A 19325-nucleotide genomic window follows, 5' to 3' on the forward strand; every position below is an offset into this window, starting at 1 on the left:
TTAATCTGAGTTTTTCAAAGAAACTTAGATGACTGTGGTTTGGGATTGCAGATGTAGTAATCCATCTTTTAGTAACTTATTTAAAAAAAAAAAAAAAAACAACTAAAAATTTATATTTTAAAAAAATTATGTTAATCATGGAACATGAACAATGCCATACCATGTGCATCCTCATACTAGACTAACAAAATTAGGAGTGCAACCCAGACCTGGCCAGGATTCTCTAGGCCCGAGTTAGGTTTGGATAGACTATAGTCAAGATCAAAGCCTGGCTCAGATCCATGACCCACTCACTAATGGGCTTTGGGGTGGGCTTTGGCCCAGGCTTCGAGCTGGACTAGTTTGCTAACCAGCCATGGTATGTGACACTCACAAACTTAAACCAACAATGCCATCAAACGCTCTCATATTCTTCTGGTACTCTTTAAGAAACTGGAAGAACAAAAACGAATAATTTAAAAGATATACTATTAGATGATTATAACAAGAGGATGACAACTATAATGCTACAGCTCAACATTAAGAGAAGCCAGGAAGACCTCATCCCACAAAATTTCCCGGATTTCTCTGTTCTACTACAAACACTCACCACCATATCTATAAATAGTATCATAAGGGTTATGCCGCTGAAGACGAAGCTCACCAGAAAAATGGCTATGCCCTTGTTCTCCATGTGAACCTGATTCAGCTGGACCATTTCCACCTCTGATCTGCAAAACAATTGCAGATTTTAGAGCTGCAAACTAGAAGAAAGCAAAGATGACTCTTAACTTGACCCCAAAAACAATATCAATCTGAACAAAGACCATAAACCATACTATATAAAATCATGTAATATAAAATAAGAACAAAAGATATCAGCCGCGCATAACTACTCGATACCAGAACTGACTAGTAAAAAAATCAAAACTCTGTCAAGAAAATTAGATTACCAAATTACATACTTTGGTTTCTCCTAGAGAGCTTGACACATGATCCAATACCACACGTCATTTTCCTAGTACCCAGACCTAAGAGCTGAGAAGGAAGAATGAAGATCTCTAGAGGTCGGTATTCTTAATGAGTTGTTGAATCCTCATTAATGGCTTCCAAAAGAAATCGGACAACTAAGTGGATCAACTGGAAATCAAGATCAACCACTTTTAAGAAATCACTCGTGGCTACAAAAAAGGTGGCCAAAATCCACCCACTATCCTTATGCCACCTGGAAGAAGAGGACTAAAGTGTTAGGGCCACTCAAAGAGGATTTTGAAGGAAAGGATATTGCAACCAAGGAGGACAATGAATAGTCATCGACTCCTAGGAAAGGGTAGAAGAATGGGGCCTATTATGGACATACAATGCATTAGAGATATATGATTATTATAATTCAAGCGGGTATTTCGAGCTGGAACAACTTGCTCTACCTTAATACCTTGATTCAGTGCCAAAGAATCATTGTGCTACCATATAAAATGCATCTTTATCTGGTGATAAGCCCAACAATAAATAGCACTTCCTCCAAAATGGCAAGCCAACATAAGCCCCAACTCAAGTGAGCATGGGAGAGGAGAAATAAATTAAGAAACAACATAAGAAGTTCTCCCACCTGTACTAAATAATCTACGAAAAAAAGTTACGAAGGTTGGCTATTTTCTTGTTCATCCTATGATCCACCGGCCCACACACAAGCACTCCAGGTGTAGATTAATGTAGGCAAGAATCACAAAATGAGATGAAGATAAAGATGAAAAAGTCCAGCTCTTTCTTAGAAATTAAGGGACATGTAAAATTAGCTAAAAATCTGAAAAAGAGATCTTAAGTGTAATATTCCCTTCCTAGGGATTAGCAAAATTACTAATTCAAGCAATCGGATCCATTCTAATTCGTAAACCAGATCCAGAAACATAGGTGGATCGGCCTCCATGACCAACCTCTCAAAATGGTACAACTACGTGGTTCAGCCCCCAAGGCCGACCCCTCTATTTTCTCTCACAAGGTGGTTCGGCCCCTAAGGCCAGCCCCTCTACTTCTCTCTCAAGGTGGTTCGGTCCCCAAGGCCGATCCCTCTATTTGCACCCACAAGGTGATTTGGCCTCCTTGGCCGACCCCTCTTTTACTCTCGCATATAGGTTCAACCACCTCGGTCAATCCCTCTATTTAATCACTCAAAGTGGTTCGGCCTCTTTAGTTGACCCCTCTATATGTTCTCTCAAGGCGGTTCAGCCTCTTGGCCAACCTCTGTGCGTTACCATTAAATGGTTCAGCCCTCTTGACCAATTCTTTTCTCCCTTGATCAGTTACTAACAAAAAGTGGACCAATCCACTCACTAACAAAAGTACTAATCTTACAAAAAGAATAATATAAAGCTACTCGAGTAGCAACATAACAAGGTGTTACGATTAATCGCTATCTCAAACAAAGCTACCCAACTAGCAAAGGTCAATACAACATGCACCAAGGTAAAACAGGCATAGTGCTCGAAAGCGTTGTAGGCACATAATTTGACTGAGTCAAGTTGGGGATTTGAATAGTCACCGAGTAAAGCAATTACACAATTAAGGTCACTCCTCATGTAAGTTACAAGAACAATTCCATGAGGAGTGGGTCTTTATTATCATCAAAGCATCATGGGCACTTATTACTATAAATGTTAGACAACATGGGGAGTGGTTATAACTGAGTTTACTATCCCTTATTAAAGAGCCCACTCTATAAATAAGAAGACTTCTCCCACTCAAACACAAGGCACAAGCCACACAATAATCTCTTGCTCCTAATTTTATTCTCTTTGTTCTGTAATTTTTATCAAATACTAACTTGATTGTCAAAGGTTCTTTGGACAGCACTACATTGGTGTCTTTTCAGTTGAAGATTGGTGAAGAAAATGATTCAAAAAATAAAGGTTCATCGGAGAAGATGACTGGAAACTTAGAAAATCTTCGGAGAAGAAGATCAGAGTAAAGCATTAATTTCACGGGAGACCCGAAAAATCTCCCATATTAAGCATGGTTCAAAGTCTCGTTTCAACTTGATTTTTTCAAACACCGAACCGATACTAAAACATTTTCAAAACATTATATTAACATTTAAGTAAAAGTCTTTCACAGGAGACCATGGTCAAGGGGCATCTCATCAATTTAAAAACACAAGTGATCTCAAATATTTACAAAACATGGCACATGCTACCTAAATGACCTAGTCTTCCATAAAAGCCCAAGGTCAAGCGCATGCCATCGGGTTGAAACTTGAAAGGCTTTTGTTTTTTCTGGAAAAAAAAATGTAAAAGAAAGAACAAAGAAGAAGAAATCACCGAAATCGACGACGAAATCACCGAAATCTTCTAGATCTGTGGCGAATCACCGAAGTCTTCTCTTTCTCTACTAGATGTGTCAAAAACATCGAAATATGCTCTTTCTCTTCTAGATCTGGTGCGAAATCACTGAAATCTTCCAATATTTTGTTTTCCCCCTTGTTTCATCTCGAATAGTTGAAAAATCGAAATGTTTTGGCCAAAACATAATAATATTTTGAACCATGATCTTAAGTACCAAAGACAAAAGACGAAAATAACCCCATCCCCCCACCACACACACACAAGAAATTACAAAATTACCCTTAGAACATGAAAAAGGCTTTAATGTTCACAATTACTTGAGTCATTGTTGTCTTCAAATTTATGTCTATTTCCCAAACTGCAGTAGGAGCCACCCTACGTAAAATCCCCCCTCAAAGTCAAAGCCATTGACTAACTATCCTTGAATGTTCTATACAAGGCTCATGACCAATTTTATTCTAAAAAGGTGGAGTTTATCTGTATAATTTTCACATCTATAGTATCTTCAGTGAGTATTTATCAGATATCAGCTATATTGCCAGTTAGAATAGAAAATCACAAATTTACAGGTCCAACGCCTGGATAAATATTCAGTGCAAATATAACAGCTTTTTAGCCTCAAAGTATCTGTATTTTTCCTGGATCTATGTTACAAAGGAAGGAGAAAAATGGATCCAAGGTGGATATATATATATATATATATATATATATATGAGAGAAAGAGAGAGAGAGAGAGAGAGAAAGAGAGATTTTCTTAGTGTGAATTTGCACAATAACTAATGATAAAAAAATTGCAAATTAACCACTACTGTGCACAATTTACTGAAGATGTGGTCATGGACAGAATTGAATGGAGGAACGAGATACATTCAACCGACCCAAACCTTTGGGGATAAGGCTTCTAATGATGACAATCTAACTAGTATAATAACAAGTAATTGGCCCAACTATCTTTTCATCTGTAATGCAACAAAACTAGCATGTTTTCCTTCTAGAACATGTTCAAGGAATTTCCATAATTTTAAAATAAAATAACATATACTCGGAGGTGTTAGGTGTTTGGATCAAGAATTTATTCACTGGTTAATAACTACTCGATTCCAGCAGCAAACTCAATATGAAAGATTGCAATAAGATGAAAATAGAAGAAATATATATATTAAGTTAATATATCCAACCTGAGAATTGCATTATCTCTCACTAAATTATTCAGTTGCAAGGAAACAAGGGATTTCCAAGCAACAAGATCAGAAATATCTTTAGCCTGCAAGGATAACAAAAGATACACAGAATGAGTCGAAGAGGACAATCATAAATTCATAATCAATTAATCAAGCAAGCCAACCAAAAAACAATGAAATTCACTTACTATGACCTCCTGGCCATCAGCAAGATTCTTCAAATCTGATCTAATTTTCTCCAGAATCACATCTTTTATCCCGATTTCATTGTCAAGTTCTTGGAAGATATTTCCATATCTAGAGTTTAGTTCCTCCAGATATTGCTCCAATACAGATAAACTCAAATCTATGGATCGAACCTTTTGCATCAGTATCTTAAGAACAGTATCCCCAGGCATCCTTCCAACCTGTTGAGGCCGTGTTTCCAGAATTGTATTAGGCACATTATTTTTTAGACCATCACGTTTCACATTAGAGTTTTCAGGCCCAGATTGATTATCAATTTCAGTAACAATATTCTGATGAAGATCATCACCTACAGTGGCCTCCAGCTGCGGGTCAACAGGTGTCGGCCCGGTATTTAGTTCCTCAGACCCAAATTGATTGTCTTGAACAGATATCAAATCCTCCAGCATTATCTCAACAGCATCCACTCCGTATACTTCCATGGCACTCAGTGTGCAGTAGAATTCAGATCCATGATGGCTGAGAAGATTGAGTTTCAAATATCTCACCCATTTTGGCTCCTGAAGGGTGAACCTCTGCGAATGCTTCACATTTCCCGCAATGAAACTCCCGAGATTAACCCATCTATCTGTTGGATAAACCAAACTTCCTAACAGATCCAAATCCTTCAAGTTTGATGAGTAGTGCTCAAAGTTTGCTATTTCAATCGTGTCCACTAAAGTTTCTTCCGAAAGTTCTATAACAACAAATTTCTCTTCGGCAGAACATGGATTCCGAAGGTACTTATCCTTGTCTTTGCCCAAGATGTTAGAGGCTCCTTTAGCTTCCTTGTTAAAAGCTAAGACCTTTGCGCCCTTTGAAGCAGAAGCATAATTGTACTCTGCTCCACCCGTCTCCACTCTATGTATGATGCTGCCAGCCTGACCCATTACAGGCTTTCCTTTAGGACTGCTTGCTTTTCTCTTAAACTCATCGAGACTGAGTGGCACAACACGAGATAGGCTATTACTCTTTGGAGTATCTTTTTCTGGTTTTGAGTTTATCACCTCGGCTCTATCTTTGAAAAATGACTGATAATTTTCATTGTCTTCACCAGTAGATGATTCACAGCTGCTGGATTTGGTCTCAGAGCTCATAGCCAATGTACTCAGATCAGATTCTTTGAAACCCATACCCACAAAAGAAAATTCAACTCCAGAATTGGATCCATTATTCAGTCCCCGCCCAGATTCACGCCAAGTTGATTCGTCAACTGGAACTCCAGCAATCGATAATGAGAAAATAGATATACACCCGTATGCAAATTCAAACAAATAAGAATCATAATTCACAACAAACAGTCAAATTTCGGAAAAGAGATCTAACAATCAAAATCACTCGCTAATCGAAGTTCAATTGCAAGATTTTGTACCAATTTCAATACATATGAAACAAATGAAAGGATGAATATATGTATTTCAATGTAGATAATCTTGGTGTAGGGAGTAAGTCATTCATCCCGACTGTTCACAAGCAAGATCTCTGAAGAAAAGAAATAGACAAGGAATCTCTGTCTTACATGAAGATTTTATCAATATCATGGGATGCATGGAGAAGATTGCAAACGCGTTTGAAGCACGTAACAGAAATCCAAGGACATCTTTGATGGATACTGCAACCAAAGATTGAAAATATAAATTTTCTCGATGTTGGTGCCAAGATTGAAACGTTAAGAGTTAATCTCAAAAGAAAAAAAGTTTTGCATGTGTTTTTACATCCTTGACAGACATTAACTTGAAACAGACTTGGCTAATGAAGTGCTTAAACTGCAAGGGACGATGATCAAAGATTGCAAAGTGTGGATGTTTTCCAGAATATTATATTTTTCATAATATTAAGGAACATTGTTTGATTTATTTTTGGACAATTAGGCATTTAATTGGTAGGATTAGTAATAAAAATCTAATTTGAGTGAATCTCCATTTGATGTTTTATTGTTGAAATATAAACTCTTTTTTTGTCCAAGTTTATTCTTTTTTGAGAAGTCCTCCTTGAGTATGACTTATGTGATTAATGAGACATTCAAATAAAATTATCAAGACATTTTATATATGAATAATTCAATTAACTAAGTCAATTAGCATATTATAATGCTTCTTTGAGGTCATGGGTTTAAGTCTAGCTTATTTATCCTAAATATAAAAAAACAATCAACTCCAACTCCAAGTTGGCTATTCAAATGCAAAAGTTGGAGTTGTGTACAACTCCATAATAGAATTCCTACAGAAAACCAACATTGAAGTTTATTTCAAGAGTTCCAACTCCCACTAGTTGCTGCTTCCAAACACACCCTTAGAGAAAATACAAATCACAACAAACAATTGGGTGCACAAAAATTCCAATTAATTAAAGTGGGTTGATAATCTAAATTCTATCACCAGATCTATCACTAGGGTTGTCAATGGATATTCGAAAATTCGAATTCAATTCAAAATTTTGGATATTATCTAAAAATTTCGGATTCAAATTTGGATAATATTTTAAGATTCGAATCAATTTCGGATACAAATTCAGATATTGATACATCCGATCCAATAATATTCATTTCGATTTACTATAATAATTATATTTATTAAATAAGACAAAAAATAATTATTTCTTACAGAAATATCTTGGCCCTTCTCTAACTCTCTACACCCTCAATTCTTCTTCCTCATCTCCCCCTTTAGGGTTTTAAACCAGCCATTGATGATCTTCTCTGACTAGAATCACTACACCAGTAAGTAACTCCTCTCTCTCTCTCTCTCTCTCTCTCTCTCCAACCTCAAGACTCTAACCAAAAAATCCTTCATTTTTCTCTCAAAATCTCGATTTATACTTTAATTTTCAAAACTCAAAATCAAGGGGTTTTCTACTTGAATGCATTAGTTTTAGCCATTTTGCAAAGAGGAAAAAATCCTACATTTTCTACCCAAAATTACATTGGTCTTTTACTTCTCAAAAATCTTCCATCCATATTCAACATTTCCTTAGAAATTTGCAAATGAAAAAGAAAACCTGATTTTTCTACTTAAAATTATATCATTCTCTCCACCCCAAAAACCTAATCTTTCCTCGAGGTGTGAATGTTGAAGTAGATGGGATATTAGGTTGATGTCTTGATGATGATGTTTTGTTTTGATGATGAAAAATTGAGGGTTGAAGATGACTGATTCTGGATTTTTTCTCCTGCATTTTGAAGATGAAGGCATCCATGAATCATGTTATTCAAATTTGGACAAATCGGATATCCAATAATCTTATCAGATTTTAATTCGAATTCTGATTTAGAATATCCGTCGGATTCGAATTCGGGATATCATATATATTTTTTGAATTCGGATATACATGTATTCAAACAGATAGGTATCCGTTGACAGCCCTATCCATCACCATCCCATTGCAAGAACATATAATGCCCCAAAATCAATAATAAGAATATATATATATATATATATATATATATATATATCCATCACCATCCCATTACAAGAACATATAATGCCCCAAAATTTATAATAAGAATATATATATAAATGCAAACTAAGAAAAATAAGAATAATAATTCACAAAAAACCAAATTTTGGAAAAGAGTTATGACAATCAAAATCACTTGGTAATCTAAATTCTATAGCAATTTTTTGCAAATCCCACCAAAAAAATGTAGCAATTTCGATCCATATATAGATGAAACAAATGAAACGATGTATATATGTATGCACAGAAATTAGAGCTAATAAAAATCACAATAGACAATTGGTTCTGCGAAAATTTTCAATTAATTAACATGAGTTTGGTAATCTAAATTCTATTGCAGGATTTCGCAAATCCAACATTTGATGAACCTAAATTCGAAGAAAGATATGAAGGAAAACCCACATTGAAGAGCATTTGTTTTTGGTTACCTCTGTCATCATCTCCATGACTGATCCATAAGTTGAGAAGAAAAACAAATCCCCACAAAACAAAAACCAGAGAAACAGACACCTTGTACAAGCGCTGTTTCCTGCCATTGATGGAATCTTTCAAAGATCTTCTTTGCAGAAGAGCTTTACGTGATCTCTGCATTGCTCATCAATCCACTCTGATCTGATCCAATTTATGGCTAACTGCACCACAATTTCTCTTTTAATCATAAACAAGAAGCTTTAAAGATATCAAAATTCGATCTTGAGATTCAAGTAAAATCAAAATCACCTTTATTTTTATTTTTTTACTTGATTTGATTTGATTGTAAAAAAATACCTTTGGCTACAAGCAAGTTTTGGGAGAGACAGAGAGAGTAGAGTTGGTGAGTGAATAATGTATGAAGTTTTCGGGTGAAATTTAAGGAAAAGCAAACGTTAAAAAAGGAATAAAACCTTTTTTACTTCAATAATCAAAGAATCTAAAATTTTCTAATAAATTCAACAAGTCCAGAAATACGTCATAAAATAAATAAACAAATTAAACCGTAAGCAAGGTCTCAATAAATAATCTTCTCAAGTATGAAAACCTCTCTCTCTTTCTTGAGATGTTCAAAAAAGCCTTAAATTAAGCCTAATTTGAAGGCAAGTGTTTACTCTCTCTCTCTGTTTTTTTTTTTTTTTTTTTCCTTGGCCGCTCTCTAGATCTTTTGAACTACCAACATTTATTAATGTATGTGGGGTTTTGTTTAACGTGTGCGCAGCGCACACGTTGAAGTGCAGTAAACACACCTTGAGAATAAGGATCTGAGGGTATTTTGTTAAAAAAAATATTTTTTAAGGGTATTTTCGGTATAAAATCTAATTTCCAAAGTGTAGTTATTGCAGTTAAAGTGTGCCCTTAGGGCACGCGTTAATAAGATCCATTGAAGTGAGGGTATTTTCTGCTGTTTCATTCTTTGGCGGCACTTCGTTTGATGTTCGATTCACGGAATGTTGAATCGCTCTCGCGCTCTCTTATTTTTTTTTTTAAATTTAAGTCTCTCTCGAAAAACTTATCATAAAAGAGTGTGCCACCGTAAGAGAGTGTGCCAAATGGCTTTCCAAGGAGACTAGATACCCCTACTCCTTGGGTACAGGATCCTCTTTTCCATATTTTAAAGTATCACTAACACATGCAAGTCTTATTTTTGAAGAATTGGGTTGAAGGAATGAAGGCCATAATGTTAAAACTCGTTTTAATGTCTCGTCCATGAACTAGACCAAACTTGCCTCTCGGGCAAGTTATCTGACTTATTCAAGTTGTCTCGTTTGACAATGACAAAATAGACTGACTTATGATAAATACGCTAGGTTTGAGATGACTTCTCAATCCGTCTCATTAATGAACGTTACTGAGACAAATCAAATGAGTCATCTTACTCACAAATGAGATTTAAAACCATAATAGAGGCTCTAAGCTGTCTTACCCGATTAGAAAATTATAAGGTGAGTGGACTAGTCCACTAAGGCCTGAATAATCCATAGCATGTGAGACCGAGATGTATCGCCTAAGTTAACTCGGTATCAGAGTTGAACGAGACCAACTCACAAAGTAGACGATCGCGTATCTTGAGATAAGCGAGATGTCTTGGATGAGATTTTCCAATATCTCGTCCGAGACAAACGAAACCTCACAAAAAATGTATAAAGCGCGAGTTAACCAATACGTATTGGACGAGATTTTCAAAATCTCGTCCGAGTTAAACGAGACAAACTAGTTAAAGTCCTTAACCCTATATTTGTTTACCCAAATCGATTTTTCTTCATCTTTTCAACTAAGTGAATAAAAAAAAACAAGATTTTGGGGAAAAACTTTATATTTAATTTATTTATTTTGATAGATATATATTTTATTTATTTATTTTGAAAGGTATATTATGAATTTTTTTAATTTTCTGTTTTTTTGACTTCATTTTTTACTATGAATCATTTTTGAATTTTATCATAATTTTTCAGATTTTTTAAATGGTTAAAAACTATTGTCTCAACGTCGAACGAGACGAGACGTATCGTCCGAGTCAATTCAGTATCAAAATGTTAAAACTCGTTTTAACGTCTCGTCCATAAAGTGGACCAAACTTGCCTCTCGGCCAAGTTATTTGACTTATTCAAGTTGTCTCGTTTGATAATGACACAATGGACTGACTTTTGAGAAATACGTTAGGTTTGAGATGACTTCTCAATCCGTCTCATTAATGAACAATAATGAGACAAATCAGATGAGTCATCTCAGTCACAAATGAGATTTAAAATCATGATAGAGGCTCTAAGCTGTCTTACCCCATTAAAAAATTCTAGGGTGAGTGGACTAGTGCACTAAGGCCTGAATAATCCATAGCATGATTTTTAAACTTGTCTGAGATCGAAATGTATCGTCCGAGTTAACTCAACATCAAAGTTGAACGAGACCAACTCATAAAGTAATTTGAGACGATTGCGTATCGTGAGATAAGAGAGATGTCTCGGACGAGATTTTTCAATATCTCGTCCGAGACAAACCAGACCTCACAAAAAATGTAAAAATCGCAAGTTAACCAATACGTATTGGACGAGCTTTTCAAAATCTCGTCCAAGTTAAACGAGACAAACTAGTCAAAATCCTCAACCCTATATTCTTTCACTCAAATCGATTTTTCTTCATCTTCTCAACTAAGTGAATAAAAAAAAAAAGATTTTGAGGAAAAACTTCATATTTAATTTATTTATTTTGAAAGGTATATTATGAATTTTTTTTTTTTTTTAATTTTATGTTTTTTTACTTTATTTTTTACTAGGAATCATTTCTGAATTTTATCAGATTTTTTAAATGGTTAAAAACTATTGTCTCAATGTCGAATGAGACGAGACGTATCATCAAGGAGATGTGAAACCGAGTTTAAAAACCATGATCCATAGTGCTTCTTTCTGTCATGGCTGAAGCGCGTCACGTTACATTTTTTTTTTCCCCGTATTGGGGGTAGGGAAACTACATTACTCCTTCGTTTGTTGAGACCAAGTGCAAAATTGATGGCATGGGGAATCCAACAAACAATTCAGGCCAAATCCTGGATCAAACTAAAAAAATGTTGTTCGTTAAGCCAGTTGCATAAGGAGGCATGGGTTTTTTAAGTTCAGGTAATTTAGACTTTGGCGACAACATTTTCAAGAGGAGATAGTAAGCTAAATGCCCTCATCTTCAACCTCATGCTACAAACCTTCGAATTTTCTCTCAAAAACACATCTTCAATCTTCTTCTACATTCAAATCTTAAAGACAATAAAGATTTCTTTTTTTTTTCTAGAAAGTTAATGACAAGTAAGGATATTTAGCAAAGATGAAGATAAGAGAATGAAGATGAGATGAATATGCCAAAAACATTTTTTTTTAAATAAAAATAAAAATCCCTAGAGATCAAAGAAAACAAGTTTTGTGTGGGTATAAACGGGCATTTTGACTGAAGTGAAGATGAGGGCATTCCGGTCATTTTCCTGTTAGTCTCTCATACAGGGACCATGGTCAAGGAGGTTATGCCTTCACTTTGAAAACACTAAGGTATCTCAAACATTGACCAAAATCAAGAATGTTTTTGAACCAACCTATTCAGGATGTGATCAAGCTTAATGTAGATGAAGCATTCAAAAGTGTCAGCTAAGCAGGTTTTGGGATGATTGTCTGGTATAGGGAAAGGGCACTTTCTTGAAACCAAAAAAGCCTTCCGTGGTTCAAGTTCGAATTACATGAAATGGAATTCAACAGACAAAAAGATAAAAGTCGACAACCTGACAACCTACAAGTAGAAACAAAGCCAAGCTAGTACAGACTTTTCGTAAGGGAAATCAACATTGATAAAATGTTCTTCAAATCTTTCATAAAACTCTTACATCCCTCACATAAAATAAACAAAAATTTAATGTTATAAGACACTTGAATTAACAAAAGATATGGCTTAGAATTGAATGAAGGAATAGGACTCCTTCACCTGATGGTGTGGTATAATATTGAAATATTTCTCATCTATATCATGCAACGCCAACCCTCTCTCCAGCACATAACATGTTTCCGTAGTCCAGCCACCCAGCCCTTTAATCGAAGCACTTACAGCCACACTGTGATCGAAGCTGAACAACAGCAGAATTGTGACTTAGTTGCCCAAGAATTCCAGTTCAGTCCTCCCTCACTCTGCATGCTTTCATCTCCACACTTAATATAGGCTACTTTTTGAGTGGTGACAACAAAAAATCATGCATTTTCATTGCTTCCCAATAGACAATCTTGGTATCACTGTGTATCTCACAAGCCATGCAAGACTAACAACAGCGCCAGGTTCATCCATCATCGTCACTAGGATTCTTATTCCTTGCTACCATGTATACAGAGAGATGTTAAGGCCTCACTTTTCTGTGCATGGTGTCAACATTGATTGCTAAACTACAGAGACCATGTCACAATCCTAAGTATCGTCAAAGATCATCTTGTAACTCAAATGTAGAACGATAATCTACTTTCTCAATACCAGGGCAACAAGTTCATTGTTTTGCAATCAAAGGATGCTATGTGCCCCATTAGAATTGGGATGGCTGAACCAATCTGTTGAATTGAGCAGCCAATCAAAGGATGCAATGTGCCCCAATAGAATTGGGATGGCTGAACCAATCTGTTGAATTGAGCAGCCAAATTAAGTTACCACTCTCTTAGTTCCTCTAAGTGGTGAATTATTACCACATTGATTGGCAACCAAATAACTATTGTAGGGTTATGTTGGTTAATCACCAGTAGTCACTACAAGAGCACGTTCCGTTTCTAAAATGGTGGAAACGGTTTGCATCTCTCACTACAATCTCCTTCTGAACAAGATCAGATGCTAACTTCATGAAGTTATGACAATCGACACATATTCGAATGTTCTTCATAATCCTTAAAACTCTGCCACCACAAAATGAAGTATCAGCATTAACCAATGCAAATGCCAAAGCCAGCTTCTCGCTATGATAATACAACTGCTCCTCTTTGTTCTCCTCCTCCATATCATGCAAGGCCAAGCTCGTCTCTGGCACATAACCCATCTCTTTTAACCGTCCAACCAACCCTTCAAGCTCAGCATATATGGCCTCTCTCTGCGGATGGCGGCGACCTCCAGAAGCAAACTCAATAACCCGATTCCCAATCTCAACCCAACTCAAACCTGGTTCCTTCGTCACTTTACACCCTTTCATTCCCTTCCTAATAAGGGCCGCATCATTAAAACTACCCTTTGAACAATAAATGTTTGACATCAAAACATATCCTAATGAATTCTTTGGTGCCAATTCCATCACTTTCAATGATGCGAATTCGGCCATCTTGGTCTCACCATGTTTCCTACATGCACCAAGTAGTGCACTCCACACCACAGAGTCAGGTTCCATTGGCATTTGGTTTATCAAAGACTCGGCCTCGATAAGGCGCCCAACTCGCCCAAGAATGTCAACCATGCATGCAAAATGATCACATTGAGGGGCGATTCCATATTTTGCAAGCATCATATCAAAGATTTCAATTCCCTTGTCTACAAGTCCAGTATGACTGCACGCCGAGAGGAGGGCAACAAAAGTGGTGGCATCAGGTTTGATGCTCATTCTTTCAAAGAGATGCAATGCTTCCCTTCCTCGACCATGCACAGCATAAGCCTTGAACATTGAGTTCCAAGATACCGTGTCACGAACATCCATACTGTCAAAAACTTGCACCGATAGGTCGATGGAGCCACATCGAGCATAGGCATGTATGAGTGCATTGGAGAGCACCGTGTCGCCCTCAAAACCAGACTTGATGACCTGTGCATGGACACCTGATCCATGTCGCTCGGTTGCTAGGCCTGCACACGCTTTGATGACAATCGAGAAGGTATAGCGGTCAGGAATTAAGCACTCCCGACGCAACTGGCGGAAGAGGAGCAAAGCTTCTTCTGGTTCTCGCTCTGCTAATGTCGTTATAATTCCAGTCCAAGATACAACATCTCGATTACCACTTATCTCTGAGAATAACTTGTAACACTCAGTAACATTCCCTCCAAGCTTCGAATAGGCCTTCACCAATGTAGTCGCAACCTCGACCTCGCACATAAACCCAAACTTGATTGTGAGACAGTGCAGTTGGTAACAATTCTCGAGGCCCAACACAATGTCATCAAAACAACACAAAGAAGCAGCAATGCTAACAAGCGTTGAGCGATCAAGCCCAATACCCTCACGGTGCATTTGGGAGAAAAATTCAGACGAGCGGGCACCAAGACCGCGTAATTGGAACCCTGTGATCATCGAATTCCAAGTGATGAGATTGCGGGAAGGCATAGTTTGGAAGACAGTCATACTATCATCTCTATTGTCGCCATGATCGTTGAAGCAGAAATTCTTAGAATACATTGTAATGAGAGCATTTCCTACATAAACATAAGCATCGAAAGAGGTTTTTAAGGCGAGAGCGTGTACCTGTCGGCCTCGGTTGTGATCACAAGAACTAAGGACGCTTGCAAAGGCAAATTCGGTGGGGCGGTGATGGGCGATCATGCGGGAGAACAATAGGAAGCATTCATCGGGTTTGCCGTGTTGGTCGTAACCAGTGATGAGTGCGGTCCAAGAGACGAGGTTTCTGTGAGGCATCTCGTCGAACAGGTTGCGAGCAGAATCCAAGCAACCACGTTTAGCGTACATATTGATGAGATGGTTGGTTACGAAGAGATCGGGTTTGTGGTTGAGGGAGAGCATGTGATGGTGGAGGGCACGGCCTTCAGCGAGGGATCCGTGCCGAGCGCAGGCATGGAGGAGGGTGGCGTAGGTTTGGGAATTATTGTTGTTGAAGGCGTATAATAGCGAAAGGGCCTCTTGGAGTTGGCCCTGTGCGCAGAGGGTGCGCATGACTTGGTGTGATTCGGATTCGGGTGTTGGTTGTTGTGGGTGTATGGTGAGCGGGGCAAGGTTGGCAGTGTTAAGGCTTCGAGGTATGAGGCGGTGGGCCCATTTCGATCTCATTTGCTTAACATATGAGAGAGAGAGAGAGAGAGAGAGAGAGAGAGAGAGAGAGAGAGAGTTGGGGCAAAGGAATGACACACTCCCGTCTCTCTCGGGAAGAAAAACAGTTGAGGTATGTTGCGCAACACAGATTATCACATTGGCAATCCGAAGCCACCATGGGTTTAAATATCATCCGAGACCAGGATGACTCGCTATCCTCCGGATAGACAAGTCATCTCACATGTGCAAAATCACAAACGAGGTGACACAGACGATATTTTGAAAATCTCGACGGAGTCAGTAAAATTCATCGGAGTCAACTGGGATTTTGTATATTTTTTATTAAAATATATTGTTTAATTTAAATAATTATTATCTAAATAAAATATGATTTAATGATTAATCATCTTCTAATCTTCCTTCTTTTATAATAAAAAATTATATATATGAATAAATAATTGTAAACATGAGTTAAATGATTTATCTTGTCCAAGACTCTCGGTCTCGTTCATGAACAAAACGAGACGTCAAAACGCATTTTAAAACCATGGTTTATCTTCTAATCTATCTAATTTTGTAAGGAAAAATTTATAATTATATATAAATAATTGTAAACACAAGTTAAATGATTTATATCGTCCAAGACAACTCGATCTCATCCATGAATGAAATGAGATGTTAAAACGAGTTTTGAAACCATGAACAACAAAGCCTTCTACATTTCATGGGAAAAACACAAATTCAAAAAAAAAAAGAATTGTTTTGAACTTCATCATATTTGTTGAAAATGGATGTCTATCGAACTCTCAAATTGAAAATTAAAATTAAATGGTGAAAAATAAATTTTTAAATTTATTTTTTAAGTTCTTAAAAGTTTGTCCACTACATCCCTATGACATTGCATCATGCTTTCAAATGCCACAATGTGAGCTCATGACCTTACTAAGATCGTGTTGATTACATGACAAACCATAAGGAAAATAGTTTGTCATGCTTGAATTTAATTGGGTTTGATTGCAAAATAAATATAAAAAGCAGGTAACACATGCATTAGATTTGCCGCTTAAGGCAACAAATATTTTATCACCCATCCCCTCTAAGAAAATGATTTACTGCATGGCACCAAATTTTAGATCTCATAGATGCCTTCACTTTTACATTTGAACTTGAAATGAGTAGCACCATTTTGGTCAAAAATCAACAAAATTGCAACCAATCACTTATAATTAAGGTGGTTACAAATAAACTCTTTTGATACATTGTCGTTTGCTTGTACCACCTTCTAATTTTTTGTTTTTTATTTTTAGAACACTTTCCTTAATAAATTAGGTCCTTGAGCTCAAACAAATTACCAAATTGGCAATCTAACTCCATAGCCTTCTAGATTTCATGGGAAAAACTCAAATTAAAAAAAATTAACTTTGAATTCCCAACGAACTACCAAATTTAATAGTTTAAAATTACCTTTTTGAAATTTTTTTTATAAAATTCATAGAATTTTCTCCTCTACATCCATGTGGCATTAAATCATGTTTTTGGATCCCACAAGCTCAACTCAGCAATCCTTGGCAAGATTTGAAATCTTAACTACTTAGTAAAGCTAGACTTACAAAAAAAAAAAAAAATGTTGATTAAAAATAGGGAGCGTACCTTCTTGTTTGCAGCGGAGATCCGAACCTTGTTTCGTGTCACGTTGAGTCGATCGCCAGAGATCGGAAGTCCAAAATACCGTCACGTTGACGCTACTAGGGCTGTCGATGTTTCCACACTTTAAACCCTAGAGTCCTCTTGATAGAAATCTAGAAACCTGCAACTTAGAGAGAAGTTTCTGTTTTGGGAGAATATTGTATTTTGTTTTTCTTTTGTTATCTCTTATTCACGTCCCACATCTATCTATTTATAGATAAAAATAAGAAGTAAACCCTATTAGGACTCTGACTCCAAAAGGAGTACTAATACGTGGATAACTAATTGTTTGGGTCCACATGGACGCCCCAAAAAATAATTAACAAAAAATCAAATCAAAAACTAAATTAAAAATAAAATAAAATAAAATAAAAATAACTATACAACTCAAATAATAGAAAAAAGATTTGCCAATTAAGTAAATATTTTTCCTACAATCAAACACACCCTAAGTTAGTCAGGCTAACTTGACTCTCTAAGGAATTAGTAAAAATGCACTTGAACTACTATTATATGTTTATTAAGAAAACTAATAGGTGGAATAGGCAAAAATTAGTATTTATGATTGTTTAATATTTGTTATAATTACTAAAAAGTTTATCTTGAAAATTTTAAATTGATAATCTTATTTTATATCATTACAAAGGAAGTTAATTCATGTCAGTAGTTATTTAATAATAAGCTAATGAATGAGAGTAGTTACGGTGAGCGACTTGTTCTTTTCCTATATTTCATCCCTAATTACTAGGGGGACCATTGCAAAGGAGGGATACGACTCTAATATAAAACTTATTTCGAGTAGCGTTTGTAAATTAAGAGGACATAAAAATACAATTTGCTTAAAGGGAGATTGGACACTAGCAATAGTAACCTCTTTCATTCTAGTTGTTTTGTTTGGTAAATTAAGGACGCTCAAACATGCTAGTATTGATTGATTCTTAAGGAAGCTCAATAATGCTACCAATGTTTCTAAAGGAAGCTTGGAAGTCTAGTAGTCTTATAAGTTAGAAAGCCGGGCTTGTACAACCTCGCAGAATAAGCCAAAATTGGAGATAACGAGCAATCTAGCACACCTAAATATTAGAAGCAGAATAAAGTAAAAAAAGGAAGTCGTTAGAGGGGTGCCTAACACCTTTCCTTCTCTCGATTGAACCACTTACCCAAAACTTTTAACTGAAGACCACATTAGGAGTCATTTCAATCTATTAGTGAATATTCACACCCTTGAACCTGAATAGTAGCAACTCTTTCAAACATGTAGCTCAATCGAATACACCCTAAGCCTCGAGAATATCAGACATCTCTATCGAAAAGGTGAGAGAAGGGTGAGAGGGGTTATTACATATCCACTAGTGACATTACTTGAAAATTGTGTTTGATGTTTATGACGCTCTTGGATAAACAAAGAGAGCAATCCCAAACTTTTCTAAGAGTGGTGTTATGCCTAGAGTTGAGAGGGAAATAAAGAAATTGAAACAGAAGACACGTAGATTTATTGTAAGAGGAGCAAATAGAAATTTTTTTCTTGAATACACATAGTTTGCATTGTAAATCCACATAGATTAAGATAGGGTTGGCAATGATCTGGTTTTTTATCTATTATCCAATCTAATCCGATCTGATCGGAAAAAAATAGGATTCAGATAAGAAATTTGGATTTTTGAATTGAATTCGATTTATATTATAAAGATTCGATAAATTTTGATTTCAGATTTACACCTATCTGATCTGGGGCATTTTTTAACAGACCCTTCTCTCTCTCAACAAACAAAGGAAAAAAAAATAAAATTATCCCCTAATCCATCGTCGTCAAGAGACCCTTTCCTAAAACCCATTGTCTTCAACCCCCTCCAAGATAGCCTTGCTCTCACTCATTCTAGGTACTTCCATATCTCTCTCCCAACCAAACCCTAGCTATTTATTTTTTTATACACCCAAAGAGATGAAATAGATTGTTGGTGCTTGGGGGACAAACATATGTTATCTCTCTTTATTTTTATTTTTTCCAAACAATAGTTTTAA

At 36.3% G+C, this 19325-nt stretch overlaps 2 protein-coding genes across 5 annotated transcripts; both read right to left on the bottom strand.

The window, feature by feature from the left end:
* Nucleotides 1-451: 451 nt before the first annotated feature.
* On the bottom strand, nucleotides 452-9289 carry LOC147406548 (Galactose-binding protein). Of its 4 annotated transcripts, none has more exons than XM_086434624.1 (6): nucleotides 8948-9289; nucleotides 8608-8811; nucleotides 6243-6335; nucleotides 4687-5936; nucleotides 4496-4581; nucleotides 452-710 (listed from the first exon to the last, which is right to left on the bottom strand). In XM_086434624.1, exons 2-6 carry the CDS (start codon nucleotides 8768-8770, stop codon nucleotides 479-481), a joined length of 1824 nt encoding a protein of 607 aa, XP_086290750.1. In that variant the 5' UTR covers nucleotides 8771-8811; nucleotides 8948-9289; the 3' UTR covers nucleotides 452-478. The 4 variants fall into 4 exon arrangements, with proteins under 4 accessions (XP_086290750.1, XP_086290752.1, XP_086290749.1 ...); XM_086434626.1 differs by having other exon boundaries at nucleotides 452-705; nucleotides 8900-9289; XM_086434623.1 differs by having other exon boundaries at nucleotides 8900-9289.
* A 3190-nt stretch (nucleotides 9290-12479) lies between these two features.
* On the bottom strand, nucleotides 12480-15833 carry LOC147406549 (Tetratricopeptide repeat (TPR)-like superfamily protein). Its single transcript, XM_086434627.1, has one exon. It carries the CDS (start codon nucleotides 15633-15635, stop codon nucleotides 13395-13397), a length of 2241 nt encoding a protein of 746 aa, XP_086290753.1. The 5' UTR covers nucleotides 15636-15833; the 3' UTR covers nucleotides 12480-13394.
* Between the last annotated feature and the right edge of the window lie 3492 nt (nucleotides 15834-19325).

Source organism: Akebia trifoliata, chromosome 3 (genome assembly GCF_017979445.1).
Source record: "Akebia trifoliata isolate Shusen 1 chromosome 3, ASM1797944v1, whole genome shotgun sequence".
NCBI classification, from domain to species: Eukaryota; Viridiplantae; Streptophyta; class Magnoliopsida; order Ranunculales; family Lardizabalaceae; genus Akebia; species Akebia trifoliata.

Excerpts from the sequence above, each read along its gene's own strand:
- LOC147406549 (XM_086434627.1), bottom strand. The coding sequence starts at position 15,635 with ATGAGATCGAAATGGGCCCACCGCCTCATACCTCGAAGCCTTAACACT.
- LOC147406548 (XM_086434624.1), bottom strand. The coding sequence starts at position 8,770 with ATGCAGAGATCACGTAAAGCTCTTCTGCAAAGAAGATCTTTGAAAGAT. Across the intron at positions 4,582-4,686 it reads CTGATGGCCAGGAGGTCATA|GCTAAAGATATTTCTGATCT; the intron begins GTAAGTGAATTT and ends TTATCCTTGCAG. Across the intron at positions 711-4,495 it reads AGAGATAATGCAATTCTCAG|ATCAGAGGTGGAAATGGTCC; the intron begins GTTGGATATATT and ends ATTGTTTTGCAG.